General features: G+C 37.8%; 1 protein-coding gene across 2 annotated transcripts in view; it reads right to left on the reverse strand.

Annotated features, from left to right (window-relative positions):
- The window catches only part of KDM5B (lysine demethylase 5B), a 49,144-nt gene that overhangs the window by 13,022 nt on the left and 14,988 nt on the right, over positions 1–21,134 (reverse strand). For both annotated transcript variants that reach the window (XM_027444941.3, XM_072028405.1), the window contains exons 4-17: positions 20,512–20,682; positions 16,154–16,288; positions 12,806–12,899; positions 10,995–11,098; positions 9,606–9,764; positions 8,889–9,008; positions 8,352–8,510; positions 7,761–7,942; positions 4,789–4,951; positions 3,681–3,800; positions 2,580–2,774; positions 1,989–2,170; positions 1,264–1,388; positions 767–917 (exon numbers count right to left, since the gene is read on the reverse strand). In XM_027444941.3, coding sequence (XP_027300742.1) covers positions 767–917; positions 1,264–1,388; positions 1,989–2,170; positions 2,580–2,774; positions 3,681–3,800; positions 4,789–4,951; positions 7,761–7,942; positions 8,352–8,510; positions 8,889–9,008; positions 9,606–9,764; positions 10,995–11,098; positions 12,806–12,899; positions 16,154–16,288; positions 20,512–20,682 — 2,060 coding nt within the window. The remainder of the gene's footprint in view (positions 1–766; positions 918–1,263; positions 1,389–1,988; positions 2,171–2,579; positions 2,775–3,680; positions 3,801–4,788; positions 4,952–7,760; positions 7,943–8,351; positions 8,511–8,888; positions 9,009–9,605; positions 9,765–10,994; positions 11,099–12,805; positions 12,900–16,153; positions 16,289–20,511; positions 20,683–21,134) is intronic.

Here is a 21,134-nt window from a genome sequence, read left to right on the forward strand (position 1 = left end):
ATAGGTAAAAAAGTTTTTGTTAGAAACTTGTCATCCCGTGAGGCTAGATGTAGGTCAGGGAGGGGAATCTGCAACAGAAGATGGCAATCTGTGATTTCTGAGACATCAGCTGGTACATCAATACAGTCACAATAGATTTGGTGCAATCAGGAGATCTGGCCTTGTCCTATACTGGATCTTCTGACTCCTTTTAACACATTTCAGGCTTGGAAAGTGCTAGCAAGACCATGCAGACAGACATCCAGTTCACAAGGACTGTATTACCCAAACGCTGCCCTATCTTTAAATTCCTTGAACAAATAACACGTCTAGAAGATTTAACTTAAGTGCTGCCAAAGAAAGAGCAAGTATTTTTCAAGACCTCTAATACAAGAGCCCCGCTACATCACCTCAGGAAGTGAAGGTAATTTATTTTTCTATGAGGCGTAGAGTGTAATGAATATGACATATGCGCCACTGACAGTTTTTCAGTTCTCACTGCACAAAGGGACTGTATCATCTTGGGAGTTGCTCTGTCTAGAAATATCACACCATTTTTTCCCTTTCAGGGAACAACTGAAAGAATTTACTGCCCAGATGCTCAACAGAGGAGAAGAAGAGATAGGAAGCTCAGGATGTTCAACTTATTGCAATGGCAGATAGGTGGGTCTCCCCTGTAAAAGATGACTCAAAAATTAAAGCTTTTTTTTTTCTTCTCAAGTCTTACAGAACACTGGCATCTATGTCTGATGACTCAATTTTGTTGCAAACATGTAATAACATTTACCTGGTTTGTCTTTTGCCATTAAGAAGCTGTTGTGCAACTGAGGCACACTTGTCCGCATCCTGTGTAACTAGTCTGAGGTGTCGCAGGAGGTCATTATCTGGAAACTTTTTCATTTCTGATTCTTCTATCAAAGCCTTAAAACTGACAAGACCTTTTGGGAAAGATATTAAGTTAACATAAGATAGTAAAGATACTAAGATAACTAAGTTTGTGATGGATTTTAAAAATGGTAAGGCTGAATAATACAACACATTAAATATATTTCTATTTCAACTTCAGTTAAATTTCATGGGAAAAAGTGATTTATAATCTTCTCACACAGGGACAGCTTAGCATAATTTCTGGAACTATAACAGATAAGTATTTACTTTAAAACAAAATTATACACAATTTCCTTCATTGTCATATAACGCAAAATTTGCTAATGTTCAAGAATTAAAAACTTAAAAATTAGTCTTTTAAAATTACGTTTTGCAAACAAAAGGTAAGGTTCTTACTTCTTTTATTGTTAATTTTTGCCTCCAGAGCTTCATTAACATTGGAAGCCCATTCGTTGTATGATTCTGCACGCATCTTCAGTGCATTCATCATTGGATAGAGCTCCTCCAGAGTGTAGCGGTACCTAGAAGTAACACAGAATTCAAACTTGAGCAAAAACTGGGGAGGAACATGAGGATGGGAGGGAGAGGCATCAAGATATGCTGGCCCATACAACACAGATACAATCTACTGTGCACTAAGGTTCATATAGGACCCATGACCACACCATGTTCCACCTGAGACCACTTAAATCATACAATTACTTCAAAAAGCGCACAAGCTACATTCACGTAGGACAAAGATGCAACAAATATCAGGAAAAAAAAATGTGACAGCAGGAAAGAAAGCTAACAACAAATAAAAGATTACTCTGCAAGGACTGGAAGTAATATAGGGGACAATGACATTGTTGCTATAAATAAAAAAAAGCAAACTAATTTATCCAGTAATTTTTGCCCTTATAGAACAAGAGCAGAATGCTGAGAAGAAAATGTCTTTGTCTAAGAGCACAGAAAAGGCACTTTGTTTTGGGGGCACTCTATTTGCAAAGGACTGTGAGAAGCAGAATACTGAGACTAGCACCATTGACAAAACGGCACAGGCACTGGATTGTTAGTCTGCAATATCTACATGTATAATGAATATCTCCAGAACCCAATGTTATTTGCTATCTAAAGCTTACCCCAGTTTATATTTGTAGCTGGGACAGGAACAAAGATCCTCTACATGATACAAGCATACCAGTAATCCAGGTTTACATGGACAATAAACAGCAGACATGAAACAAGTGGTTTTACACTTTAAGCACTGTCGCTCATCATCAGGAAACAACTCAAAAGCCACTCTCTCCGAGTCAGTCACTCCCTGAAAAAGAACACGTTACATCACTTCAAAGTCTAACAAACAGGTGATTATTCCAAACTAAAACATTAGAGGCTTAGTTTATCAAAGGGATAATAAAGTTTAGAAATAAAATATTAAAACCAGGCAGACAAAGATTTTGTTTAATGAAAAATCAGCTATTCTGACAACATTACTAAGAGAATGAACATACTTTAAAGAGAAGTCTGAACGCTATTAAAGGGCAGATGATAAAACAAGACTCATGATAAATGGTTCTTTTTCTAAGCATTCCTCTGAAAGCAAGCGCTACTACTCAGGAAAGTACTATGTAGCTTTAAACCACTGACAACACAGTGAAGTACAAGAACGTATTGTGCACCACTATTTCAATGTTCTTTCATTCATTGTAATATTATTTCCAACAACTCACCAGTTTCTGAACCTTCTCACGCAGCATCTTCTCATCATCAATCATAATAGCCATGTCCTTTTGAACAGTAGATGCTACCACAACATCAAGAAACTCTGCTTTGGAAGCCATTTTACAGATCATCTCATCATGAGAAAACACACAGTAACGGTGTAGCAAACGATAATGTTCTACACATTGGCGACCCAATGGCAGCTGCATTGAAAAAATCATAAAAAAACAACAAAGAATTCTTCGTGAAAATTACATTAAGGTAATGACTTCTTATGTTGCTAACCAAAACTAATCAGATTAGAGGTCAAGACAAATCCTTCCAGCAGCAATACTTATAATTCTGAATGTAAAATAAAAGGGAAGTCAAGACCCTCACTGATTTCTTGTAAACCAGAACTGCTTACAACTCCTTCACAGCAGACATTGTGAATGCAAGTTGTTTAGCTAGGCTCAAGGGGAGAACACACCATCTGCAGAGACCATATCGAGGGGCATCTAAATCATTACATCACAGTATGCCCAGAAAGATAGAAGTTAAAAATCCATGGTGGCTGGGGCACCATGGAGGATGCAAGGCATGCTGGACTTTTAGTCTCAAACCATACGTCTGTTTTACAGAACACATCAACTGTACTTCAGCATGGGAAATCACTGACTCCACAAACAATTACAGTCCCTAATTAACCCCAGACAGACTTAAGAATTCATTAAGAGCTGGGCAGGTTACTCATTGCTTTAATTTAAGGCTCTCTGCTGACCCAGGTGATGCTGATGCTAAGGTTACATGCTAGTCCCATATAAAACTCACAGGAGAGCAAGAGGGAAAAATGAAACCAAACTAAACATTATAAAAATGCAGTCACTGTGCTGCAGAAAGGTTACTTTCGGGTTCAGTCACTTACTTTTTAGTCTCTTTTTTGTTGTTTGGTTGGTTTTAAATATAGCAACACTTTTAGATAGGTCACAATTACAAATAGCTAAGACCACTTGGGGGAGCGGTGGCAGATCATAAGAGGATTCATGATCTAGATGTACACTAGAGGTGTACATCAGCTAGGAACAATTTTGGAACCGCACACTTTATGAAATACCATTTTTGGAACATACCCAATCAACAGTGCAGAAGTTCACAGCTTCAGCAAAATTGAAACCCTGATTGAAGCCACTGTGATAAGCTCTTGGAAAAGTGATCACAAACTCTCCAGCACACTGATTGGTTCGATAAACCTACGAGAAAAGACAGACAACCATTAGGTCAAAACTGAACAGAACTGCATGTTGAGAATACAGATTTCCAGTTCCCAGTTACTTCTGTGGTAACCTCATATAGCTTTCAAACCCAAGAATTACAACTGGCATTCAGTAACACACAAAACCCCAGAAAGCACAGGGATTTCATTCAGCCATACTCGCACTCTGAGCGATTTTGTATCAGCTGTCTGCCTTTTGCACTTTTAGCTCTGTTGACAGTTACACAGGTGAGACTCTCTTCAACATGTAGCTGAAAGGGAAGAGGAATTTGGAACATACTCAAAAGTTTATACACTGCTGTAAATCTAATACTTCTAGTGATAGACAACCGGCATGAGAGCAGGTGAATCATCTTCCTGCATCTTTAAATTTTGAACTCTATCAAATCACAGCAGACACTGTAAATTGTGCCGCTTTTTCCAGATTTTCCTTTAAGTCCCAAGGTCAGCTAGTCAAAAGCTAATTAAGTTGTAAAGGGACATAATTCCCATGAAAAGTCTAATATGGAATATGATGGAAACTGATGAAAAATGTTTTTAAATAGCTGAGAATTTAACCAGGAAAAATAAGAGGATGTGGATGACACACAAAGGAAGAACAGGTTTTGGCCACTTGCCAGAAACTCTATGCCCCAAAAAATGGGTCTGATTAAACTGACATACGAAGAGCTCCTGTCATTGTTTCAAAGGTCATGACTACACTTTCCATCTGAGATACAGAAACAGAAATACTCTAAGGTGGATCTCCAGAGAAGAGTTTGCCAAGCAATTCCAAAAGCAATGATTCCATTGCCCATCTGTTCATACTGGCACATTACACTAGACAAGGAAGATACAACACACATGGAAACTACCACAACATCTCTGTAATAAAAGTGGTTTCAATTATCAACTTTGAAGTAGAATTCAGAGCAAATGAAAGAGGGTTGGGTTTGGGGGAGTAGCACAGGAGTCCAACAACATACAGGCACTCCGTGGGCCATCAAAGTATTCGGGTTCATTATGGTGACAAGTTGGTGCAAGAGATCTGGCTGAGATTCAAATAGCTCTGGAGCAAGCTTCTTCATTACATCCTCCAGCTGTTCTGCTGCATAACCTGGGGCTCCATACCACGTTTTAGGCTCCCCCCTGCAAGATTATTAAAAAAAGTTAAATATAAACAATCTTGTAAGATACATTTTCAGTCTCCTGCTTTAAACACACCATGTCAAAAGAAGAGTATATCACCAGGAAGGAATGTAAAGAATATGCACTTTCCTGAACCTTCACTTTTTATGCAGATCCCTCCTTCAAACCTAAGTTTTTAACTGCCTACATTTCTGAGTGCATACTTTAAATATTCAGGGGGTGGGGTGGGAGAGCGACACATGACTAAAGACGTCCTCAGTGAAGTTCTATTGATTCCAGCACAACTTCAAAATCTAAGCTGTGTACTGTGTAAGCTGTGTACTATGAACACAAATTCCCTGTTGGATCTAACAGCCAAAGCCATTTCTTTTTGTCTTGGTCATAATTGCCATAAAAGCAACGCATAGTAAGCAGAAATTAAGGTTCCATATTATGTAACTATAAGAGAAGCAAAAGACATCAAGGAAAAAAATAAATCCATATCCAGAGTAGGAACAAAGAACCTTTAGCAAGAGTTTAAACCACTGCAAGCCAGTTGAGAAAAATCAAGGTAACACAGATGTTTTCCAACAAATGTTGTTTCAGGTTTACAATGAAGCTGGCTCGCTTCAGAGATGAAAATGCCTCCCAAATGCTTATAAAGAGAGATGTTAGAAAAGGTATTTAGAAATGAAAACAGATCACTTTCACCCAGGACTACTAAAGAGCTGGCAGAATAAAGCCGACCCAGTACTTTTTTCCCTTCTTTTCCTCTGATAAATCATAAAACAACTGGGAGAATTCCAGAAGAAGAGAGTAAGAGATGACAACTCAAGAAGCATATTCTCCATATCTAGGAATTTATTCCTATACTCAAAACAGCACCTCTATCATGGTGAAGAAAACAGCAAGTGGGACTGTGGAAGTAAAACTATATTAATATCACCAGGAGTGGCATAAGTAGAGTCTTTAATACGCAAGTGACTAAATGATTACATGGCCCAGGACTTGACCATCACCTTGGAACAATTCCGTGAGTTCACTAAGAGTAGTCACAGATCCAACTAAAAACTGTCCTGTGTAAACCCAATGCTGGATAGGTGTCAGTGTCAAGTACTGGATGACAAGCAGTTATGAGCTGTTCTAAACCTGCAGCAAGATACCGGGACCAGGGGTTTCTGGACTCAAAGAGAACAGATAGTTTAGAGTTTCTCCACTATGTGTAAGGTTTCAGTCTTATGAAGGCAGCAAGCTGAGGAATGGATAAAGGCGACAGTTCTTTCTGCACTGCCACCAGAGAGCTCCACATTCCTGCCTTTAGTATTATTGGCATCAATGCTAGCAATTCTTCCTCTCATTCATATCATTTACATATTTGCAAGCATCATCAGAAGCAATTCTTTTTCTTCTTGTTTTATCTATTTCAAGAACTAACACAGAATTTACAGCCACGTAGGAAAGCTATTTCCTTCACCCCTGAAGGTCTGCTACTGTAACCTGGTTCACTTGGGACTGTCTACTATAATGTACTAGGAACCAAGCTACTTCAATGCACATGAGAATGCTGAAGAAGGATGTCCCATTCCCAGTACTTTGCAAGAATGAGTCCTGCCTTCTGAAGCCTCTTCAGAGTTTGGAGCACAGTCTCTCCAGCAGCACGTCATTACAACTTACTTCTTCAGCCAAGAACACTATTAACCCCAACTACACATTGTTCTCAAGTAGGCTAAAAGGAACAACAACAAAAAACACATAAGCTTATAAGTTGAAGGGACATACAGAAGAATATCTGCAAAGGAAAAGGGAAGACATCAAAAGACATTCATGTCAGTGTCTGTGATGTATGCACGTGTGCATAAACACATGCATACACCTATGTATATGTCTGGCCTTGACTGCAAATACCAGTGTGATTTAGCACAAGTTATCCAGAAAGCACCACCACTCCAGCTCCCCAGCAAGCTCTCCTAGAAGAGATAAAATTTCTATTTGATCCAAAAATCCCATAGCTTTCAGACTGACAGAAGATCCAGACCAAAAAAAAAGTGACAAATGACAATGAAGAACATTTTTACAATGTGCTCTTGATCAGTTACTTAATCTCTTTCAAAAATTGATTTTAATACTGCCAAATACTAAGAAAGAAAGCCTTCTAAGTCACTGACTACTCAGAGTGTGCTACATTAGAAGCTATTTCAAGGAGCAACAATTGAATAACTGACCAAAAAGACTACCTACTGAATAGTGGCTGGGATGTGGTTTTACCATTTTTATGGAATACGTAAGGAAATAAAAAGGAAAAGAGCTTGACAGGTTTCAGGTAAAGTGACAATTCTGAATAATTCAATCTCTAGAAAAGCTGTTCAAAGGTGAGAAGTTTAAAAAGTTCAACCTATTTAGAATATCAAAGAGATGGCAAAGATATGTCCTGATTACGATTGACAAGTGTTTGCTTGATGAGAGGATTTATGACAAAAATCTAAGAGACAAAAAGTATGCAGGACCCTAGGACTGTTAGTTGAAGCTACATGGTTTTTAAAAAAACTTGCATGATTTTTAGTTTCACACTGAGCATAATAAAACATCTGATGGAGTATCTGCTGCATCTCTCATGATTTTTTTAAAACTGGGAATGGATGTCTCTTTCCAAAATATGACCTCTTGTTCAAATGCAGGGATCATTGCATCAAATTTAAGCCTGTTATTATAGAATTGTAAGGTTTATTCCAGTCTGAACTCTCTGAATCTGGTTTTAGTCCATTAATTAAAAAAGGAAAGGGTGAATAAAAGGGAGATTACTTCTCAGGCTGAGTTGATCCCTCTCACTCACCAATGCAGATAGTTAATCGAATAGCTCCAATGGTCTTCAATATGCCAACAAAATGAAGAAAAGCACATTCCTACATATAGCCAAGGTAATTTCATTCCACATATGTCTGCAGTGATGTGAGCAAGAACAGACTGCTCCATCACAGGCATGTTGTTTAAATTCCAGCCACTATCAAGGTATTCCTGAAAATTGAACAGAACAGTCACAAGTTTAAACAACATGAAGTGCAAAAAAAGGTGAAGCTGCCAAAAGATCAATAGAAGAAAAGCATCTTTCCAAATTGAAAATTGTAAAAAACAGGTCTATGAATCATAGAACAAAACCTCTGTTGACTTCACTCTTTCTCAAAACATTATCTGACCTACGTTAGACTGAGATTAACTAAATAATAATCTCAAAATTATTTATTCACTTTTAATATAAACTCATGACTTTTTAACATAAAAAAACTGATGTAATTCTCTTCCTCAAATGCTATGCCAGATACATAAAACACTTGGCAGACCAGTTCCATTATGTTGGTTTGAATCAAAGAGACCTATTTAATAAAGAGATGATACAAATATACCGAGTGAACTAATAAAGACCTACCTCTTCTTCTGGTCTCACTTTGAATTTCCCATCTCTAACTGGGAAGCCACTGCCAAACTCCTTTGAAGCAATATCAGCTCCATATTCCACTGTAACATCCTCTTCAATGGTACTAACAAGTCTCCAGAATTCCTTTTCAACCAGCTCAGTGGGGACCATCTAGGTATGAGAAAAAGTATAAATGTACAAGGACTCAGGAATCAGTATATAAAGGGGCCACGCATAAAATCTAGCTCAGGGAGGAATCTCCATTAACTTAACACATTTCATGTCTTAATTGCTTCAGCAAAACAAACAAACAAAAAAATGCAACAGAAATGGGTTTGCCCCCCCAGACACGTTGTTTCTTTGTAGTCTCAGCAACAGACAATGGCTGGAAGAGTATTTTCTTACTTACAGATGCTTTTTCAGAAGTGAAAAAAACATGATTTGACATTTCTTCCCATTCAAAACTGGGCTTCCACCCTCCCCCATGAGTTACATAAGCACTAAAAATGAAGTCTACATTATGGCATTAGGGTAAATACATGAACATACATGTACTGGCATGTTAAAATAGTCTGACTTGAATGCATCTGCCATTTCTCCAAAGGTGCGCAGTGTATAGTCTCTTGCTGCTTGTTCAAAACCAAATGCTTCTTGAGGCTTATTACACTCCTGCAATTGAAAAAATAATTACTTTAATGTATTAATAAGACAACCTGCACTCAGATTTTACACAGATGGGTTAGTATTACCCCATTTGGCAGGGGCAGGAAGGCACACCAATATGAAATGACTGCCCCAAGTCACACAGCCAGAGGACAAGTCAGAAAGCACACTCAAAGTGCCCCGACTCCATGCTCTCTGCTTGATTCACCAAACTATGGTATGTATTGGTAAATCTGCACAAACACCAATGAACTAATATGCCAATGCCATAATTTCTCCTTCCTTTAATACAGCTAAGCAAAAAAGATGCAGAAAACTCCGTACTGAAACACAGTGAGATTCCGATTTTAAATACAAAGGGAAGGCACCAACTAAAATGCAAACTATTCTTTGGAATTTCAGCAATGCTAGTGCAGATCATGTTTTGGCTCTGCAGTATTAAGTGATAGCTTTGTGATTTGAAGCACTCCAGGTCTTCATTTTAGTTTCGTCCTTGATCACCTTGTTTGCACAACTAAGCAATAACAAATAGTGTTTTCAATCCCTGGGGCCACATGTAAAACAGACAATTTTCAACCTATCTTTTACAGTTTGTCAAATTACCTGAGCCAAACACTGGGGGCACCTCCAGTCCCCTTTAGGAACATCGTGAAGGGGTGGAATTAAACAAAAAGTATGGTAACTGTCATCACAGCCATCACACAACAGGAGACGATCCTCATCGTTACCACTGCCACATAAGAGACATACATACAAATCCACCTGTAACAAGAAATTGCCAGAGTGGGAATTTGAGCACTTAAGGTAACTCATGGTAAAAGACAAGTTTGGTAACTAAGTCATCCATGACATTTGCCAAAGCTTATTTATTTTCTCTCTGAAATAGAAGTGAGAAAAGCAAACACAACATTTTTATGTCTTTGTAATTTATATAACCCCCTTTGAAATTTAAGGAAACACTACAGAAGTTGCAAGCTCTTCCATGTAGCTTTTTTCAAATGATGGGAAACTTGATGCAGCAGCCAGGACAGTTTCAAATCAGCAGTATGTGGATTTGACAAGAACATTTTAACATCTATCGGTGTCTCACATATCCTTTTTCTTCTTGCTGTCACGCATAACGTGCACAGATGTTTCAGCATCCTCTGAGACCAACTGTTTTGAGTCTCAGAAGAGACAAGAGGGTTCCTCTTGATGGGACTGTTCCTGTTTTTTCTCAGAAATACTACCCAAGACCTTCCTTTTTCTTTGGAAAGGTACTGGCTTCCCAGCAAAGGTATGTACTTTTGGAGAGGGAGGCACAGTTTTGAAAGAAGTCTGATGGAAGTTTCACACAGCAGCTGCAGAGCCCCAAGAAAAAGGTGCAGGCACACCAAACATGTGGGAAGAGAACCCAGGTTGTAGCATAGACAGAAAAAAATCTCAGTATTATCTTCTCACCGGCGAGGCAATACTACCGCTTTGCTGCTTTTGTTGTTGTTTGGTTTTAGTTTAATTTAGGGGTGGTTGTACATTGAAGGCTGGAGCATTAAATTATTTTTATGAAGAATTTTAACAAGAAAGCTTCCAAGTTTGTAGTGAAATGTGAGTAAGTGGCAGGTTTGTTCAAGACCTGGGTGCAAAAGCTCGCATTTAAACTCCCTTTGAGATTAGATAGAGAGATCAGTTCACAGAAAAACAAGCTCTATTTTGACTCTTCTTTCAAAATTATTTTGAGGCTGTACCTTGGAGACAGAAAACAAGTTACATGACTTATAGATAGTGAAGCTCATCTCTCCTGTTATTTTCAGCTTTGTAGCAGCCTGAAGCTTTACAAGTGTCTACACTCCAGCAGGCACAGGCACTGCTTTGTTTCAACCACAGAATTACACAAAGAATACAACAGAGTCTTTACTGCAATCTAAGTGACATGAAAATGTCCCTACATACCCTAAAGAAACCCAGAAACACCTGCAAACAATATGAAGCATCAGGAATGAAGGGCATACTCACAGCATTAGTAGGTTTTTTGGATCGGGCTTTGGATTTGTCTTTCTCTGGCTCCCCAGCATGCTCTCTCTTCTCAGGAAGTTTCACTGAACTATACATTTCCTTTTCTGGTGCAATAGGAGAAAAATAAGGCTATCACAAAACGTGTTAACACTTAGCATCACTGGTTATTACTTATTTTGTTTGCTGTGACTTGTTAAGATTGCCACTCTGTTATTTTTTGGAATTACTTTTGTCCTGTACACACATTGGAAGCACCTCTCTTTCAAAGGGAATTACCATTACTTAAGGTTGTACTAAGAACACTGACGATGCAGGCAAATTCGTAAACTGTTTTAATCTGTCATGTGCAGAGATGGTCACTGATGCCTGATTTTATGATAGTAATGAAACATTAATACAAATAGTTTCAGTTGAATTAAGGCAAGATTTGAACACCTGCAATGCCCACATAAGCCAGTACTATCGGAAAATCTGAACATGCCATCACAACCTAGAAATGACTATGGCAGACACATTTTAGAGTGGGTATTTATCGTCTATTTATCTTCAAAACCGAAATTTGTTTACATGTGGCGTTATCAAATGTGGTTGAATAACTCCATTTTTATGACAGCATGTAACACAGAGAGATGAAACACTGCAACTTCTTGTGATGGTCTTCACACTTCAGTTTCTTGCAGTGGGAGCTTTCACGACAGCGTATGATCAAAGATGACCACGCAACAGAAGTGGCGCTGAGAAAGAAGCATTTCCTCTACATTCTTACATTCCTACCTAATTTGGGCATGCTTCTTCTCAAGCCTTAATTCCTGACATTTTGAACTAACAAAAAGCAAATGTATGTTCGCTTCTATACAGAAGCAGAGTTTGGAGAATCCCAGGGTTCTGGTGTTGAAGACAAGGGGGTAATGGAAGTTCTAAGCTAAACCTACAAGTGAGCTAGAGACCTTTCCACAGGGATGTGAGACAATCCAAAAACATTTCTTGAAGTCCAAGAGCTAACAAATATATTATAAAGAAGAATGTCTACATTTATCAGAAAGAGAAAAATTGACTATAGCTTTTTTGTTCTAAAGATAAAGTAAAAAAGATTAATGCCTAGAGACTTTTTAAGAAAAATATTAAATAAGACCATAATCAACACAAAAATTCTTGAAAGCAGACTATGAATGAAAGAAAGATGACTCATAGCTGCCTAATGTCAATCATTAATTGCATATGCTTGCCATATTTGCTTTGTTAAATTAATTGTCAACAAGCTTATTCTCTCAACTTGATGGCATTAAACATTTCTTCTCAGTCTGAAATTATTTCTTGACAGGTAACAGATTCAGGACTATTGACAGAAGCAATTAAAAATGGTAATATCGGAATTTTATGGTTAGCTTCACAACATAGTATCTTTCATCTTTGTGAGTTTCAATTCCTTATTTCAAATTCTTTCCTAAAAGTTTCTGAAATCTGATACCTTCCTAAATGAGTTTCCTGTATTTAAACCTAACATGTTGATGCTACAAGCGATTTAAAATTCAAAACAGAAATATGGCTTAAATCTCATTTCTGCTTGCTCTATAATAGACACTGAAGATTAAAAAGTACAATTATTCATCTTCAAGAAAACTCAACGATTCACAAAACAAAAGATTTCAAAGTCATAAAATGACTTTTACAACAAATTCCATTTTATTTATTTTATGTATTTTATTTTAACACTCCTGAATTGCTTCAACTGCTGAATTAAAATTTGGTCTTGAAATAAGTTATTACAAAGTAAAAGAACTTGCATTCCCTTTGTTTCACTCGCGACTCACCGTTTTCACACTTTGGAGGTGCACATCCCATCCTGCGTCTCAGATTATGAGTTCTGGCCTCTGAAGGTTCAGATTCACTTTTCATATTGGTTGCCTTCAAAACAACAATAATAATAAATAATTAAAAACCGCAGTAAGATCCTTAAATAGAACGCTGGGCTTTACATTTGTATTTGTGAAACTGTTCACTGCCATACAAGCTCACGACTACTTGCCCAAGTACAGACCTACAGCTTCTGAATGAATTGCCCTGCTGTTAACACCAGCAGCTCCCAAACCACTGGCCACTGCACATGATGCTCCAGGAAAGGCTGCACACCCAAAGAGATCTGCACATCGTTCTGCAAGTCTCTAAGCTGAGTAACTTTGGTGTCAGACCCTTGCAAGGCTTTATATTTTTTAATGCTTTCAAAGCCAAGGAAAAAAAATGAAAAAAAGACAATGGCTTTCAGCCATTAAGGTACTGGTAACCTGACTCCTAGGGAAAAGCCAGGCAGGCAGAAGTCAGGCAGACTTCGAGAACTGTGCTTACACTCCCTTACACTCCCTATTTTATGCTTGTAAATGAATAAATCTAAAAAGGTAACCTAAATTTCTTCAGTGCTTTATAATTTAAGAAAATAAAATTAAAAAATTAGACTTCAGAGAAAAATAACACAGGGAACAACCTGAAGAGACTTAAAAGGAAAGTCTACAAAAAGCCTGTGGCAATATTGGCACCATAATATTTTTAATTTCATCTCACGGGAACTCAATAAATAGCAAAGGAGCAACAAACTACTTTGGCTTTTATAAGATTTGATTTTACTCTTCAAAAGCAGAATACTCCAGTCTTCTAAGCTGGGAACGTGGTGTATTGTGGAGCTTTCAACACAGAATCATGTTTCCATTTAATTCTTTATTTCTTCTCTTTAGTTTTGACACAGAGAGGCCAATTCTCAAACCCCTCGGCACAAAGATGGGTTTCTCCAATACTGTGTTTTTTTAAGCTTAGTTTCTTAAGGAAATGAGGTCATGCAACTTGCTCCTCACACCAGTCAGTCTGTTGTCCACCCCTCCTTGACTCCCAAATAATGCATGGACTTGTTGGCCTAGCTCTAAAAGCTAGGCTTCCATCATTATCAGGTACTTTTTCATTTTGTTAAAGAAGTATATGTGTTTTTGACACTGTTTCCCCACCACTTCGTGTTTAATCTGTCCAAACTCCAGTCTCTATGAGAACAAACAGAGGTCCTATTGCTTAAAATGCACCATAAATAAATAAATAAAAACTGGTAATATTTCAAAGCATGAAATAACCTGAGTTGGAAAAGATCTACAAGGATCATCAAGTCCACCTTCTGGCTTCACAGAGGACCACCCAAAAATCAAACCCTATGCCTGACATTGGAAGGGAACTTTGAAGATCATCCAAGTCCAAACCCCCTCACATCTTCCACTAGATGAGGTAGCCCAAAGCCCCATCCAACTTGACTCTGAACACTTCCAATGATGGGGTAAGCACAACTTGTCTGGCACAACCTGTTCCACTGTCTCACCACCCTCAGTGTAAAAAACATCTTCCTCATCTCCCATCTAAACTTAACCTCTTTCCATTTAGAACCACTGCCCCTCGGCCTGTCCCTGCAGACCCCGGTAAAAAGCCTGTCTTTCATATAGGCTCCTTTTACGTATTGAAAGACCACAGTACGGTCTCCCCACAGCCCTTTTCCAGGCTGAACAACCCCAGCTCCTTCAGCCTAGCTCCATAGCAGAGAGGCTCCAGCCTCTGATGCTCCTCTAGACCCTCTCCAACAGGTCTAACTTTGCACTGAAATGGATCAGAAAAACACATCCCTTAACACATCTTAACTTTTGGAAATTGTCTTAAAACACTACAATTCCTTCCAAAGCAAGCCAGTCCATGCTGCTTACGCCAGCCTTATCTCTGTTTCAACTTTGTTTTTGATCAAGTATTTTCTTTCCAAAAAAATTAGGTGTATGTCAGCCAGTAACAATCAGGAAAAGAACAGAGAGCGTAGCCTTCAATTTTGGCTAGGTATGAGCAGTTAATTTCCACAGACATGATAAAGACATTAATTCTTTGTTAGTGTCATCTGACACCACTGACAGCTAAAATTTTAGTATATATTTCCCATACTTCTTTTTATCTTTAAAAACACTTAAGAACGAACACCTTTCAACCCCAGGCAGATACTTCAAATGGAAAATTTCAGCTCAAACTGCTGAGGTTTTCTCAGAATTATAAACCTACTCATAATAGGCTACGAGTGGAAAAGCTTTAGAAAACCTTAGTTGTAACTTAGAAAAAAAAATATAAGCAGAATTTGCAACAATTAAGCTGTATTGCTTGGTAGTAATAAGAACCACAATTAGAACAATGGGAGTTTAATAGAGACTGAAACTAACTGGATTATAAACAGAGTCAATCATGACCTTCCTAACTCATGATGTCACCACTACTAAGACAGTCTCCTGGGAATGAGCCTCTTCAACTGCTCAAACAAAAGAAATAGTAAGCTCTGTGAAGGCAGTAACATCAGGCTGGAAAGACTGAAATTACAGCAGAACAACAAAGGAAACACAACCATTTTCTAAAATACATCTTCACCGGATAACTCATTGCATACGCATTTTATGTTTAGCCAAGTAAGTATTATTTCTTAAACACATATTAATCTTGTTACAACTATTCTGAGTTAATGTTATGCAATTTTCTCCTCAGATTGCATGGAGAAAGTATCTCAAACTGATGGAAATCACGGGGTCAAAAATGAAGGAAAACAATGCTAATGTCATAAAGAAAATGGTCTCTAATCTAAATTCTGGCTTCAACTCACAAAAGGTTAACAGAAACCTCTCAACACATTAAAAGAATACCTGCTGTTTACTGACTGTTTTCTGAGGAAATTAAGATCAAAGCTGCAAAAAGACAAGCTGCGTTTCTAGAATTTATCACTTGTGTTTTATCTATAAACCCCATATTATAATTATGCTACAATAATATTTTAGCATACACACTCATAACTAGTATGCAAGTGGAACAACTTCATTAGAAGAGCCCCTCAGAACTCCCAACCTTAACATTTTCTTTTCTTTTTAAAGTATCAAACAAGTCTTACTATTTATAGTTCATACATTTATAAATATTTAGGCATGTTTTAATGAAGATTAACAGCTATTTACTATTTATGTATTTGGCAACCTGATAGAAATAAAACGCACACAACTTAGCTAAAACTTGTTGTGCCATTACACCATCGCACTGTTAGGTCAACTATCTCTGGATTACAACTTCAAGCTCAGACACCACGGAGCACTTACCCATATAAAGACAGATTATCTCACCTCTGCTCTTAGGCGTTTTGCTCGACGAGCAGGTGGACAAGTTTCAGATGGCTGAACAGACTGTCTCTGCGGAATATCATGGGGCTTATACTCCTTGTCCTTCGTGTCACTAGCAAGATCTGGTTTCTGCAAACACTGAAGAGACACAATTTGATTATTTAACTTCTGTCTCCACTTCTAATACAAACTGCATAGAACAATTTCCTGGATAATGTGAAAGAATGCAGACAGGACTTTAATATTTACTGTGACGAGTTAATAAAGACAGTATTTATGACAATTTAAATGTTACCATTTTATACAAGTCACAAAATCTCTTTTTCCTGCCCTTTTACTATGTGCAGTACCCTTAATAAAGGCTCTTAAATAAAGCTGAAGTCATCCTTTAAATTTTATGAGCACCAAGCATTTCTCTTCCAGAACGCTGTTCACCAAAATAACAATTGCAGCAGAACGGTATAAAAAGCAGGCAAGCTTCCATCAGAAGATTTTCTCGTTTCCTCCCATGCCTGCCTGTCCAGCAGCCCATACAGTGTGCAATGAAGGTCCTATTTCACTGCGTTTACACAGTCTTTCATAGAGCAACACAACCAGCAAGTCTAGCCTTCTTAATCCTCAACGGTTCATAAAACCAGCCAAGTGGGAAGTTGTGAATTGTAGGACCAAAGCATTCTACACTTGGAATTTCTTGGAAGGCCAACCTAGTTGAGGGCTATCCAAACAGGACTACACAGTGCCCAGGGTGGGAAATTTAACACTTGGAAATTTCATTCTCAGCAAGTGAAACAGCATGTCAAGGTTTCAAAATCATTTGGGGAACCAAGTTATAGTCCCCTGCAACTCTGTAGTATGTTATTAGCTCTTTCTAAAATTCCAACATTTCACTGTGGGACTAATACCAATTCTTTTACTGGATGATGCTTTTGCAGATGGTATCAACCGCATACAGGAAACTGTTGTGGTGTCCTGACATTGCATCACTGTAATGCTAACGTACAGAGTAATACAAAAGTAAGTTACAGCCTATACATCCCTCTCAACTGAAACAGAACTTTGTCTGAAGAACACTAAAAATATGTTCTTTATGTATTTTTGAGAGAACAGGACCGCTGGGTGAATTATGAGCAGAAGGGAAGAAGAGATGCAAGAAGAGCTTTAGTTGTTTCAAGTAATTTCTATCAAAAACTGAAAACTGGGCATACATCTGGCAAATAATAATTAGTACAGCTCTAAGTTTGTCAAGGTACAGAGCCCTCAATAACAGGAGACAAGACATAACACGTTTTGATGGGTAAACAACAAACCCTGAAGAAAGGAAGAATTTTATGTTGTCAGGAAATATCCCACACAAATTGCCGGGATACAGTTTCCCCAGTTCTGTTCATCTGTTCCCAACAGAAGCATTTTGTCAACAACAGAGAAAACAGGATAGGAACTGCAGGAGAACCGTTACAGTGGCATAAGGACCGATTCTCTGTAGACAACACAAAAATCAGACCTTCAGAAACAAATCACAGTCAGTAGCGGGAGGGAAAGAGGAGGGAAAAGCAGTATTTCAGAAGATAAGTCCATGTTTTAAGAAATACACGATTGACAAAAGGGAAACATCAGTCAAGGACAGCAGAATATGATAAACTATCATGCAGAGGAAGTCTACGACACTTCTCAGAGAAGCCTCTGAATTTTTTTTCAGCACAGACTTTGTTAGCTATAGATTGATTCTTTGAAAGCAAATGCGTGACTTCAACACTGAATACACACAGAAAACCACTGAACATTGCAGCTTAAACACAAAATCAGCACACATCCTGGCTGAGGCTCAAAGGCAGGTATGTTCCTATGCTGGGTGCACAGAGCATTGCAGCTAATCCGTCAAAGATCTTGCTCCCTTGAGGCTCGGACTGAAAGAAGATAATGTGAATTATTTCACCTTAACATCAGTGGGAGAAAGTCACAAACAATTTCTCAGGAGAGAAAAAGACCAGCAGAAAAAGACAACTAAGTAGGAGAAATATGAAAACGAGTGACCAGAAAAGTAAAGGAGACCAAAGTCCTGCAGAACACTGACACATTTAATAACTTTTGTAAATTCTGGTTCCTTGAATTATGCGCTCATGTGAAACCTGAACCTTTCACAAAAAAAGAAGTTTGTACTCCTTCTGGTAACAGAGGACATATGATCCTTGAAAGCAAATACCTAGAAGGCAAACAGCTTTTTCTAAACAAAACAATAATGAAACCTGGAAAGAAAAATAACAAAGAGCAGAACTTGCCTTGTTTCATTGGAGTGTCCAAGCAAAAAAAAGAAAAAAAAGAGCACTGCTCATTGAAAAAAAAAAAAAAAAACCTAAGTTTTCAATAACTACTTAAGTAGAAACATTTCCCAGAGCCTCAGTAACCTGAAGGCAAAGCAGCAGTATGAAATGACTGTTAGTTAACATTTTCAATTTTACCTACAAGAGCTAGGAGCTAAAGTCCTGCCTTAAGAATGAGAATTCCTCTGAACCTATATCACTCTGTGACTGACTCTATTAACTGCAAGCACATGTCTTTAACAAAGGCTACTAACTGCTATTTCTTCAGTGCTTTCCTCTCCCAGCCAGCAGAGCGTTTTTGGAAACGTTAAACTTCTACTGCAACTTCTCTGGAGCTACATCCAAGACCTGTCTAGTGAAATATATCAAGTTAAGAATAAAATAAATTTACCCCTGTGAAGAGCTTTGCTGAGTATTAGAAAAACACCAATTTCTGGTGTTTGACTGAACAATAGCTTTAGTAAAAACATGCTACTAGTTCAATACTAAACAGCTCCAGATAATTTCATTACTTTTTCATAGATAATTAAATATTTCCAGATGAGCTACTGGTCAAAACACCTTATGAAGACAGTTTAATATTCATCTAACCCACAAATAAACAAATAATGTTATATTCAGATCTGGACAAGATTTAAGTTACGGCACAGCCAACAGTGGAAATGATATCCTTCCATATTTCCCCACATACAGACCACAGGAAGAAAAACAATATTGCAAATACTACCAATTAAGAAGAAAAATTAGTGAATATAAGCACTAATCCGATGAATGATAATCCTAGCAGCACGGAAAGCTTCTCTTGAAAGGCTTGTTGAAGTATCACAAGAAGAAAGCACACATCTGAAACTGACAGCTGTCAAACCCAATAGCTGTATCTTCTCCCAGCCCCCCCCCCCCCAACAAAAAAAATCACAGATGCTTAGAGTCTCAGTAAATCACTGAACAGACATAAAATAAAATGGATACCTCCACATGAAACATCTAGGAAAGCACCACTTACTGTGAACACATGGAAGAAAGCCAAAACAGAATCTCATCTGAGATTCATCCTAAAAAATGAATTGCAAAACAAACTCAGTTGGAAGACAACATTATCAGGAAGAAAAAAAAATTGAGTGGAAAATGAGCTAAAAAGAAGACTTCTGTGGATTCTCTCAGTTCACTAAAAATGTACATCATTCCCACATGTAGGAGGGAAATATTTTAACAGATTTTATGGGTGGAGTTAAAAAAAAAGCAAAGTTAAACATACCAACATGGCTTTTCCAGAATTAAATGATGCACTAAACACATCAGTTTGGAAAAAAAATATCAGGTGTCAATTGCAAGAGAAAGCTTGGAAAGTTACATTTAAAAAGAAGCATGACCTCATCAAATGAAATCACAAGCAGTCATCTGAGAATGTTTTTCTATTCTGAAAGGGTCCACTACGGAGAACACCATGACCTGTATGATACATCAACTGTACGATAGGCACTTGCACAGGGAACCTACATTTCCATGGAAGTGTAGCACCACGTGAACTGCTTTCTAACCTTTAGATCTCTTTCCCTGAGTAACTGCATCTCAAAAATATGAAACCAAAGACAGGTGTCACAAAACAGACCACTTTGGAAGAACAACAACTCGAGAATTAAAGGTTTTCAGAACAAAAATGCAAACTTTTCAATGACGTGCTTCCAGAAAACAGTACTACTTTCCATGGCTTCGCATGAACACCTCTGAGGCAAGGCAAAATATTTTTGTCACAGCAGTTTCCCTAGCATGTTATCACGAGGCTGCTGTAAACTGTAGATAGAAAATACAGAAACACAGAATTCAAACCAGTCAATAAGTTAGCTTTAAGAATCCTGCTTAGCAATGATTTAAAAAAATATATTTTTGATTAAAAGTTTGACTACGGTTTTCTAAATTGCTTACCGTCACCCACATGCCATAAAACATAAAATGCAGTCTTTGGAAATATGCCATCAAAAAATAAAAAATAAACAGACTGGCAGCTAAATTAACTGGACTTCAGTTAGCTACAAAATAGCTTACCAATAGGCTAGCTCCAGACTGGAACAAGTTGTAAGGATAGAGAATACGCTCATAGTGCGCACGGATGTGCGAACCCACTGCTTTGCCAGGAGCAAATCCCATTCTAGTGGCTATTTTGGTCCATTTTCTCTCCTTGCAAACTACATCAAATCCTCCTTCTTCTGCAACTAGCTGAAAAGAGAAAATAGAATGATTATAAACTTAATACTAAGATGAGCAGCATTTATGGAAAGCATTGCTAGTTTAAATAAGATAAGGACAACACCACAATGTGTATTTTAAAAGAGAGAAGTATAGATTTTTTAAAAAAGTAACAATTGTTCAAAAGCTGTAACTGGAACATATAACTTAATCAGGACATGTAAACATCTTTGAATTACTTTACAAACAAGTCAGCATCTGTATGTGATGACCAAACAGCAATTCAGCCGACTTCTGAGAATTTTTCTGGATGCAATTTGCCATTCCTCTACTTCATATTCCAATAGACCTTCTAGCACAGTACAATCAGCTCTTCTCACTAGAACATTTACTATGAAATAGGCTCAAAACTAATCAAACACTCCCCTGAACGTAAAGAAGCACTGAAAACATACCCTTGAGGGTCAGTGAATCCCATCCCT

Source organism: Anas platyrhynchos, chromosome 27 (genome assembly GCF_047663525.1).
Source record: "Anas platyrhynchos isolate ZD024472 breed Pekin duck chromosome 27, IASCAAS_PekinDuck_T2T, whole genome shotgun sequence".
NCBI lineage: Eukaryota > Metazoa > Chordata > Aves > Anseriformes > Anatidae > Anas > Anas platyrhynchos.